This window comes from Solanum pennellii, chromosome 9 (genome assembly GCF_001406875.1).
Source record: "Solanum pennellii chromosome 9, SPENNV200".
Lineage (NCBI taxonomy): Eukaryota > Viridiplantae > Streptophyta > Magnoliopsida > Solanales > Solanaceae > Solanum > Solanum pennellii.
In genome coordinates this window covers 6,862,529-6,874,720 of record NC_028645.1, presented here as the reverse complement: position 1 = coordinate 6,874,720, position 12,192 = coordinate 6,862,529, and the positions used below count along the sequence as shown (strand labels likewise).

General features: G+C 28.5%; 1 protein-coding gene across 1 annotated transcript; it reads right to left on the bottom strand.

Moving 5' to 3' along the window:
* Nucleotides 1-5,224: 5,224 nt before the first annotated feature.
* On the bottom strand, nt 5,225-8,165 carry LOC114078611. The gene is made up of 3 exons (XM_027919495.1): nt 7,870-8,165; nt 5,699-5,820; nt 5,225-5,471 (listed from the first exon to the last, which is right to left on the bottom strand). Exons 1-3 carry the CDS (start codon nt 8,083-8,085, stop codon nt 5,441-5,443), a joined length of 369 nt encoding a protein of 122 aa, XP_027775296.1. The 5' UTR covers nt 8,086-8,165; the 3' UTR covers nt 5,225-5,440.
* Nucleotides 8,166-12,192: the final 4,027 nt, after the last annotated feature.

Sequence of the window (12,192 nt, the reverse complement as noted above, 5' to 3'; positions counted from 1 at the left end):
GGTCTACGAAAAACAGAGATTGGGTAAGGAATTCTGTTGACCGGAGGGAAGGTATGAGGCACCCCCCGAGTCCCGTGGTTCTAGCACGGTCGCTTTATTAACTTATATTTGGCTAAAATAATTTATTTATTTAATTTGGATAAAAGGGGGAAAAAATTAATTACTATTTTTTTAAAAATGATTGGCCTAAGAGCGTAACCGCACACAAGACCTTTCTTTTAGAAAAGAATACACACCAAGGATCGTAACCGAACACATGATGGTATTTGAAGTTTTAATTTATTTTTTATTTTATTTTTTTTTAAAAAAACAATAATTAATTACAAAAAAAAATAACGTTATGAATGGATAAAAGAAAATGGTGCAACATATAAACCAAGAAATGATTAGTTTTTATTTATTTATTATTATGAAAAAAAAAATTTCTAGCATTTATTTATGGTTTTACCAAAAAGAAAAAAAAATTGCTACTAGACAATGAGAACAAAAGAAAAAAAATTACAAAAATACAATTAAACACTCTTTTAAACTAATGATATACTAGTTTAATTTTTTTATATATATATATACTGATAAAAATTTAAGAAATAACCAATTTGGTAAAAAAAAAATTTATATATATATAAATGACTACCTTGACTTATTTGATAGAAGATTGCAAAATAGCAAATTTTTAATTGTTGAATTATTAAGTCAAGTTAGTCAAATTTGTATTTTTTACTTTAATAATCAATTCAAATATTTTTTTAAGAGATTTCTTTTTTAAAAAAAAAACATATTTACTTTTTCTTTTTTTTTAGAAATAACCAGATTTTATTTTTTTGCAAAAATAACCAGATTTACATTTTTTTGCAGAAATAACCAGATTTTTTTTTGCATAAATAACCAGATTTACATTTTTTGCAGAAATAACCAGATTTTATTTTTTTGCAGAAATAACCAGATTTACATTTTTTTGCAGAAATAACCAGATTTTATTCTTTTGCAGAAATAACCAGGTTTATATTTTTTGCAGAAATAACCAGATTTACATTTTTTGCAGAAATAACCAGATTTACATTTTTTCTTTTGTTGCAAAAATGACCAGATTAAACCCTTTTGCAAAAATGACTAGTGTTACGTTTTTTATTTTATTTTTTCTTAAGTTCATTCCTTAAAAAAGAAAGTTACGGAAAACCTAAAAGATTTGCAATTGCTATATTTAAATTACTTATTTTTTTTATTTTTTTTTTTACTTACTAAAGCTAAAATTTAAGCTAAAATGATTAATAATATATATGTACATCATAATAAACATAATCATATGAAAAACACTATAGAATAATAAACTAATAGAAATATACAAACAAAGTAATATAAGGATAAACATAATCATACGAGAATCATAATAAGCTTAGCAAAAAATATCAACAATTTTTCAAAAAAAAAAAACAAAACATAAAAATAACATAAAGATTACATTGAAATGTAAAAAAAGAAATACCTAGAGTTGATGACAAGCAAATATAGGAGCAAATTTAATTGAATTCCCAAGACAATCCAATAGAGATATCTTCTTCTTTTTTTTAAAAAAAAAAAGAAGAAATTTTTTTATGTAAGTTTTTTTTTTTTGCAATTTTCTTTCTATCTCTTCCTTTTTTCTTTCTTCCCCAAGGGGGTTTAAATAGGTGATCAACATTAACATCCCACCTTTCTTGAAAACATAAGAGCCAATGCATGCATTGGACTCTTTGTTTTCCCAAGGTGCCACCCAAGATGGCCAATTTTTTTTTTTTTTAAAGAAAAATCAGATTAATTGGATATTCTTTTGCCCTTTTAGATGACCCATCTACTTTATTCATTAATTGAATATAGTTATATGGGTCATCAGAAAATAATAGGCCCAATGTCATTTAGATGACCCATTTCTTTTATTCATTGTTTGAATAATAGTTAATGGGTCATCTGAAAAAATTTAAAATAGGCCCAAATGTTGATCCATTTCATCAAGACCCAAACAAATTGACCCACTAACACAAAATCTATACATCTAAACAATTTTAAAGATCAAACACAACAAAATAATGCAGAAAAAAAAAGTCAAAATAAATAAATAATAAACATAAAAATCGAAATTAAAAATAATAATAATAATAATAATACTTCAAGCAAATCATCAACATGATAAACTTAAAGAACATTAATAACATAAGTCCGACATCAAACCACTTATATGGTCAAACGAAAAAAGATAATGATGAATTTGGATAAAGATTGAGAGGGGGAAAAGATTGACATAACTTCCGGGTAAATGAAGGTCGCCGGAAAACTTTGCCGGAATTTTTTTTTATGGATTTTGAACTTAAAATTTATATCAAATGATAGCCCTTGAAGAGCTCTACACATTTATGTAAAGGGTTTGGGATGGGAATGACCGGAACTTTATAAATCTAAGGAAAAAGTAAAAATTTATATTTGGTTTTCCTTAGATCTACGGAGTTTGGCTATAGATATGGATGAAAGGTTTCTAGATTTAGGTAGAGGAGGATGAAAGGAAAAGATGGTAAATTTTTTTAAAAAAATTCCGGCCAAAAAGGTGGTGACCACCGGGCAGTGGTGGCGGTAGCGCTGGCCGGCTGTCGGCATGGTAGTAAGGGGAAGAAGAAAGGGACAAAAAATCTAAAATAAAAATAAAAGAAAATGCTAATTTTTTAGAGTTTTGTATTTTTGTTTGGGTCCAATAACAGCCCTTGGATCAAAATATCATGAATGGTTGAGATTCAATCTTGCCCATTTCTATGGACCGGGTCAAGATCAATTGGGCCATCAGAATTGATTTAAATCAGCCCAATTTGAGCCAATAAAATAATAAAGACAAATACCAAAAATTCAAATAATAATAAAAAAATCCTTACTAAAAATATTATAGGAGTAAAATAAACACGTCAAAAATTAGGTGTTCACAATTCCGAAGAAGGAAAGAGGAGATCGACGTTCCTGATTGCCCAATTGTCCTTGTTAAGCCACGCGGCTCGATCCCAAAGGCGCAAGGACGAAAACGCAGTCTGCAAGGATAATTGCAGATGCTTGCTTATGCGAGAACGTACTGGCGAAGGGAGAACATGCTCAGTCACGCGACTATGGCCGCGTCTGGCTAGCTATCGACATTCTTGTACTATTAGCAGCTCGTGAAGCGGGCTTGCTGCGGGGAAGAAGAAGAAACTGGAATATCGATTGATTTTGCGCATTAAAATAACTAGATTTCTTTTGCTGATAAAAAGAATGAACCGGGTCAAGAAAGGGGGTTGGGTTGGAGGGATTAAAAGTTGGGCCTAGGAACAATTAAAAACTGCTAAAAAGAAAAACAAGGGGCCAAATGGGTATTAGTTGTAGCAGCACAAATTTGCATAACAGTTGGACCACTCAAATGTTTAAAATACTTGGCTAAAAAGATGAATTAACACAAATTAAATTAGCAAGCTTCTTAAACTTTATGGGATGAATTAGTCGACCTAAGCATAAAATAACTAGTCCAAAGATGTAGCCTATCATATAACCAAATTAAATAGTAAAGTATCTAAACAAAACAAAAAAAAAACAAAAAAAAATCTTTTGAGACGAATTTCGAATAATCATAAAATATATTAGTTATATACATTATTATGTAAATCATATCTAATATCTAAGAATTATGAAAACGATAAGATTTATTTGGAATAACTTGAAAAACCTTTTAAACCTTAATAAACTAATTATTTCAAAACGTTTAGGATTAAGAAGCTCGTCAATTAATAAGTATCGGGGAGGGTCAAAATTGGGTGTCAACAAATATAATGAATATTTAATTTCCCGAAAATAATAAAAATTTATGATATTCAATGAGCTCAAAATAAAAAAACAAAATACATTACTAAAATTTTCAATATAGAAATGTCAACGACAAATAACGTACATCACAAAAGTATTCAACATTCAATATTGTAAGTAGAATTATTGTTTTCTAGCAAGATAGAAAATTCACTAAATACATAAAAATGATACCCACAAAAATATTTACATAAAAAAATTAATTTTTAAATATTATAAGTTCCTCAGTAATTTAAACAGGGAACCAAAACTCCTATTAGTATGTATAGGTTTGATTTGAAGACAGAAATAGTAAAAAAATATTGAAATTAGTTTTATCTAATTTGAAATATATATGGTTTTAACTAGACAACCTTTTATCCTAAATATGTAACTTCATTCCTAGTTTAAATAAAAAATACAAACAATAACAATATACAGTTGTGATCTTATAAGTCAGATTAACGGAGGTAAGATTATGGAGACATTATTTCTATCTTTGTAGGGTAGAAATGTTTTTCTACATAGGCCATTAACGTAAAATAAATGTAATCAAAGTATCATAGAAAGAAAATAATTCGGAAACAAAATAGCTAGCTAGATAAATAAACAAATGAAGCAATATGTAATAGTGAAAATTAGGTTAAAAAGATACTACATGCACACTAAATAATACTACAACACTCGGCCACCTATTATTCTTTTTACCTTTTATCTTAGGGTTATATCCTTAGTAAGTTGAAGAAGCGATANCCCCCCCCCCTCCAGTTTCTTCTTTGTTTACCTATACCTCTCTTCAAACGTCTCACACCTCCTTACTGATGCATATTGGCTCCTATTCTTCACATGCACGTACCACCAGTCTCGCTTTCTCAATTTTTTTCAACTACGAAATTTATTTCGTATATGCACAAGAAGGGAGGAATTTTATGCAAAAAAAATAAGACAAATTCTCTCTATTTATAGCCGACAAAGGTTAAAGGTCAACACTTTTTATAAAAAAAAGACAATCTTTTAGAAAGGTCACATGAAACCCTTTGGAAAAGGCACAACCTTTCCAACGGTCACAACCCTCTTGAAATGATACAACCTTTCTTAAAGGTCACAACTCTTTGGCAAAGTCACACACCTTCAGGATAGTCACAACCCTTCATTTCCTGTAACACTCTTAAAACCCAACACCTAGCAAAATATTGCTAATTCTCCAGATAGATACCTTGCTATGATTGATGCATAATATATGTACAATCATCATCAAACAAGTCACTATTCATATTGATAATATTCACAAATACTTGTATGTTATTTTATGTCTTTCATATATATACTCAAACACATAATTTAATAGATAATATTTTAAGAAAATAGTGTACTGATAGTTCAACTTATACGTGCAAGACATGTGAGCAGAAACTATTTAAATAACAACACAACGAGATTGTAATGTTGAAATATTCTCCAACTTTTTATGTTCTCTCTAATTTCATCACTAGGACATGATCGTCAATAAACTTTATACGATATCATTTTACGTCATCAAAATCAACTTTCTTAAAATCATAATATATAGAAATTATGATCTTCATCTCCTCTTCATTGCAAATTCCAGTGTTTCTTAGGTCCCGTCATTGTCATTGAAATGACCCCTACAATATAGAAAAATAAATACGCATGTTAGACATTTCACACAATGTATATAAGCAAAATTGATAGTATAAATTTCCTAGATTTTTAACTTACTTGAAAAGTGAATTTAAAATTTAAAAAAAAAGGGTTCATACGGATTGATATAGAGCTTACTTCAAGAATAATTATCAAAAATCCCTCAAAAGTAATTTTATTAAATATATAAACTTTTATAATACGACATGACCTATTTTTTTCCACATCTTGATTGGAAAGATTCGCAGTAATGCTCATAGCTTTTTCCAAAGTCGAGTCAGACTTGTGCCCTTGAAAGCTTTGTGTGCCACTTGTAGAAGTTTCTTCATTTTTCTGCACAAAATGAAATAATTATACAATCAACTAATTAATTATTTATCATAGAAAAAAAATTTTCTACGTGAAATATCTAATTTAGTTCTGTTATGTATATAAAAAATACATAAACTTATACATGATTTGATATGTGTTAAGTGTGTATGCATTTTGCTGATTGTTGCATTGTATTGTAGGTTAACAAAAAATGTTTCATAGAGGATAAGTAGGTACTTTTTTAAAGGAGTATTTATATAAAATAAAATATCATATAAAAAATGATCACAAAAAGATTATCACATGTGATGATTTCAATAACAGATGCTAATATATCATATAACTTTGTTACAAGAAGAGTTATCAATAATGATATCAAAAATATGAAGGGCATGTCAAAAAAGGTTCTGTGGTGAAAATTTACATAAATAAAACCTATAAACATATTTTCTCAAACAAATTTTAATGTGAAATTATGTTTCTTCGAATATTAATAGTTAGTTGGATTGTGTAATGTGTTAATAGGGACTTATTCAATCATTATCCGTGAGAAAGATTTTAGTCATTTTTTAGTCTTCCCTAATTTATAAAATTTGTTAAGAAGAATTTTAAGTTGGACCACTAGATTTTCAATTAGGCAAAAGTATCTTATTTCCCATGCAAATATTCTAGTCACAAGTTTTCGCACGACCTAAGAAGATCGTACAATTCATTGGATCAATCTGCAAAAGGTTTTTATGAAATTAATATATTGATGCCCCTAAAAAGTATTGATTTCTTTGGAAAAGTTATGTTGCCCCAAATCCATAGGAGGTGTAACCTTTCTAGAGATATACAAGAAAGTGGTTCTTGAAAACCTACTATGAAACTTATGAAAGAAAAAAGGACAAACTGTGGATGGTATGGGTACATAATTATTACGGAGGATCATCTTGACCTAAACTAGACAAGACAGGAGATAAGATGACCTTAATGTATATCCTTAAATATGATTGATAATGTATTAGTTGTGTTTAAGGTGCTTGAGTAAGACTTGGGACCAACTGTCCAAGTCTACTAGTTTTTTGTTTGTAAAGTTCTTTTAATACTATACCTTATACATAAAAAGTACTTGTATGAACGATATATCGATACTTAATCATAACAATTAAAAGTGAGAATACATATATTTCTTTCATTGTTTGACAACTAATTGATAAATATAAAATCAAAAGATCTCAATTGGTAAGTCAAAGAGAAAGTGATGTATCATGTTCTGCAATTGATCATTTTATAAGACGTGTTGAGAAGAATTTTAAGTTGGACCACTAGATTTCTATCTTATACTGGCATAACTCAGTTAGGCAAACATATCTTGTTTTCCAGTCAAATATTCTAGTTACAAGTCTTTGCACGACCAAAATCGATCATCCAAGCCATTTGATCTATTTGCAAAAGGTTTTTACAAACTAAAAATGTTGATGCCCCTAAAAACGTGTTGATTGCTTGGAAAACGTTATGATGCCCCAAATTCATTGGAGGTGTGAACTTTCTCGAGGTATACAACAAAGTTGTACTTGAAAACCTACTATGAAACTTATACAAGAAAAAAGGACAAATTGTGAATGGTATGGCTACAATGTTATTACGGAGGATCATCTCAACCTACACTACCCAGGCCTTGAGATTACACGACCTTAATGTATATCCTTAATTATGATTGATAATGTATTGATTGTGTTTATGGTGCTTGAGCAAGGCTTGGGCCCCGATGTCTAAATCTGCTAGTTTTTTGTTTGTAAAATTCTTTAAATACTAAATTTTATATATATAGAAATGTACTTGTATGAATGAGATATTGATACTAAATCATAACAATAAAAAGTTAGAATACATATCATTCGTAAATGTTTTGTCAACTAATTCATATATATAAAATCAAAAGATCTCAATTGGTAAGTCAAAAGCAAGTGATGTATCATATTCTATAGTTGATCATATTGACAGTAAACTTCAAATAAAATAGGAGAAAGTCATTAAGATATATCTATATACATAGATAATCAAATTGAAATTAAAGAAAAAATTTACCTTGGGCCAGAATGGTCTTTCACGCAATTCTTTGAAATAAACGGTTGTTTTCTTCACTAAATCAATCTCCTTCATAGTTTCTTCAATCTGTATCCTCAATTTATTTTGTATGGCAATGCTCCCGTACACAGGATTTTCAGATCTAATCTTAGCCTCTAAAATTAGGGTTTCAACCATTTTTGCCTTTTTCTCATTGTCAGCAACAAAATTAAGCATCTGTATGATAGTGCTTACTTTGTAAAATCTATTAACATCTTTGAACTCTTCAAACTTATTGGATGGAAAAAATGGAGCTAACGGACAATTCTCCTAACATCGTTTTCTTTGATACTTACATGATGCACATTTATCCCTTGCACCTAGATCATTCATCATTCTCATAATAGTTAAAATTAGTCCTAAATAATTACTTAATAGAGAAGTCTATTCCTTATATTTGCCTCTCTTACCATGAAATTGTAGAACAATAGAATTGACTAATCATATTATGTAAAGACAAACTGAAATGACGTTTCAGTCAAAAAATAAAAAGTAGGGAGACACCTACTTTTGGTTTTGACTAATTTTAAGTCATTTAAAATAATTTGAAGTCATTTTTTATATTATCAGACACTCCCCAACTTATTTTAAGTCAATTTTAACTTATTTTATGTCATTTGTATATTTTTCAATCACTTTCAGAAATTAAAAATTAACTTTAAAGTAGGTTTGAACAACTTTTAAGTCAATCCAAACACCCACTAAATTAGATATTTAATAGATTTGAATGTTTTTCCTTTAAAGGTTAGTGATATGTTTTAGCTTTTTTTTGTGGGAAATCTTTCTTGCTAGTAAATATGTTCACATTTGATTGACTGGTTTAGCGTATGTGTGTCGCGCATGAATTGTATGTCTACCAATAAAAAATATTACGTATAACAACAATTGACTTCAATATAAATGAAATACTTATTTAAATTTTAAAAAAAATCATTACGTTGATACAGTAGTTGAATTTTAAGTATTTAAATAGCTTTCAAACCTGTCAAAACAAATATTGTAGCTGAGTTAATTATATAGTTTTTATAATTATAGATTATTGTATAAGAAAAAAATTAATTATGTATTATTTGATCCAAATATCCGGTTGAATTTTGAAATGCATACATGCTTGAAAGCACTCTGGATACGTTTGTTAAACTTGTGCTCCTGCCAATGAGTATAATTAAAAAATATATATTAAATGAAATATTATTAAATAAATATATGTTACTTATCAAACAAAAAATATAATGAATATTTAATTTCCTGAAAATAATAAAAAATTATGATATTCAATGAGCTCAAAATAGAAAAACAAAATACCTTACAAAAAGTTTTCAATATTGATATATCAAAGAAAAATAATGTACATCACAAAAGTATGCAACATTAAAAATTATAAGTAGACTTATTGTTTTGTAGCAAGATAGAAAATTCACTAAATACAATAAAAATGATATGCACAAAAATATTTATATTAAAAAATTAATTTCTAAATATTATAAGTTCCTCAGTAATATAAACAGGGAACCAAAATTCCTATTAATATGTGTAGGTTGGTCTTGAAGACTTAAATAGAAAAAAAATATTGAATCAGTTTTATCTATTTTGAAATATATGTGGTTTTAACTAGACAACCTTTTATCCTAAATATTTAACTTCATTCCTAGTATAAATAAAGAATACAAACAAAAACGCTATATCATTTGTGATTTTATAAGTCAAATTAACGGAGGTAAGATTATGCAGACATTATTTCTATCTTTGTAGGGTAGAAAAGTTATTCTAGATAGGCCATTAATGTAAAATAAATGTAATCAAAGCATCATAGAAAGAAAATAATTCGGCAACAAAATAGCTAGCTAGATAAATAAACAAATGAAGCAACATGTAATAGTGAAAATTAGGTGAAAAAGATACCACATGCACACTAAATAATACTACAACACTCGGCTACCTATTACGCTTTTTACCTTTATCTTAGGGTTATATCCTTAGTAAGTCGAAGAAGCGATACAGTGTCCCTATACCTCTCGTCAAACTTCTCACACCTCCTTAATGATGCATATTGGTTTCTATTTTTCACATGCACGTACCACCAGTCTCACTTTCTTAATTTTTTCCTCTACGGAATTTATTTCGTATATGCGAAAGAAGGGACCAATTTTTATGCCAAAAAAATAAGAGAAATTCTCTCTATCATTAGCCGACAAAGGTTAAAGGTCAATACTTTTTAGAAAAAAAACAATCTTTTAGAAAGATCACATGCAACCCTTTGGAAAAACACAACCTTTCCAACGGTCACAACCCTATAGAAAAGATACAACCTTTCTTAAAAGTCACAACTCTCTGACAAAGTCACAACACTTCAGGAGAGTCACAACCGTTCATTTCCTATAACATTCTTAAAACCCAACACCTAGCAAAATATTGCTAATGCTCCAGTAGATACCTTGCTAGAATTGATGCATAATATATGTACAATCATCATCAAACAAGTCACTATTCATATTGATAATATTCACAAATACTTGTATCTTTATTTTATGTCTTTCATATATATATACTCAAAGACATAATTTAATAGATAATTTTTTAAGAAAATAGTGTACCGTTAGTTCAACTTATAAGTGCAAGACACGTGAGCAGAAATTATTTAAATAAAAACACAACGAGATTGTAATTGTTGAAATATTCTCCAACTTTTTATGTTCTTCTTATTTCATCACTAGGACATGATCGTCAAAAAACTATATCAAATATCTTTTTACGTCATCAAAATCAACTTTCTTAAAATCATACTCTAGAGAAACTATGATCTTCATTTCCTCTTCATTACAAATTCCAGTGTTTCCTAGGTCCCGTCATTGTCATTGAAATGAACCCTACAATATAGAAAAATCAATACGCATGTTAGACATTGCACACAATGTTTATAGGTAAAATTGATAGTATAAATTTCTTAGAGTTTTGACTTACTTGAAAGGTGAATTAAAAATTTTTAAAAAAAGGGTTCATATGGATTGTTATAGAGTTTCCTTCAAGAATAATTATCAAAAATCGCCTTAAAAGTAATTTGATTATATATATAAACATTTATAATACGACATGATCTATTTTTTTTCCACATCTTGTTTGGCAAGATTCTCAGTAATGCTCGTAGCTTTTTCCAAAGTTGAGTCAGACTTGTGGCCTTGAAAGCTTTGTGTGCCACTTGTAGAGGTTTCTTCATTTTTCTGCACAAAATGAAATAATTGTGCAATCAACTAATTAATTATTTATCGTAGAGAATAAATTTTTCTACGTGAAATATCTATTTTAATTCCGTTATGTATGAAAAAATACATAAACTTATACATGATTTGGTATGTGTTAAGTGTGTATGCATTTTGCTGATTGTTGCATTGTATTGTAGGTTATCAAAAAATGTTTCATACAGGATATGCAGGTACTTTTTTATAGGAGTATTTATATAAAATAAAATATCATATAAAAAATGATCACAACAAGATTATCACATCTGATGATTTCAATAACAGGTGCTAATATATCATACAACTTTGTTACAAGAAGAGATATCAATAATGATAACAAAAATAGGAAGGGCATGTCAAAAAAGGTTCTGGGGTGAAAATATACATAAAGAAAGCCTATAAACCTATTTTCTCAAAAAAAAAATTAATGTGAAATTAAGTTTCTTTTAATTCTAATAGTTAGTTGGATAGTGTAGTGTGTTATTAGGGTTACTTATTCAACCATTATCCGTGAGAAAGATTTTACTAATTTATTAGTCTTCCCTAATTTATAAAATGTGTTGATAAGAATTTTAAGTTGGACCACTAGATTTTCAGTTAGGCAAAGTATCGTATTTTTCATACAAATATTCTAGTCTCAAGTTTTCGCACGACCTAAGAAGATCCTACAATTCATTAGATCAATCTGCAAAAGGTTTTTATGAACTAAATATGTTGATGCCCGTAAAAAGTATTGATTGCTTTGGAAAAGTTATGTTACCCCAAATCCGTTAAAGGTATGAACATCCTAGAGGTATACAGGAATGTGGTTCTTGAAAACCTACTATAAAACTTATACAAGAAAAAAGGACAAACTTTGGATGGTATGGGTACATATTTATTACGGAGGATCATATCGACCTAAACTACCCAAGCCAGGAGATTACATGACTTAATGTATATACTTAAATATGATTGATAATGTATTAGCTGTGTTTAAGGTGCTTGAGCAAGACATGGGACCAACTGTCCAAATCTTCTAGTTTTTTGTTTGTAAAGTTCTTTGAAT

Bases quoted from the DNA above. Each gene is read 5' to 3' on its own strand.
- LOC114078611 (XM_027919495.1), bottom strand. From the start codon at position 8,085: ATGCTTAATTTTGTTGCTGACAATGAGAAAAAGGCAAAAATGGTTGAA. The intron at 5,821-7,869 runs GTAAATTTTTTC...CATTTTGTGCAG, and splicing joins AAAGACCATTCTGGCCCAAG to AAAAATGAAGAAACTTCTAC. The intron at 5,472-5,698 runs GTCATGTCGTAT...TCTATATTGTAG, and splicing joins CAAGATGTGGAAAAAAATAG to GGGTCATTTCAATGACAATG.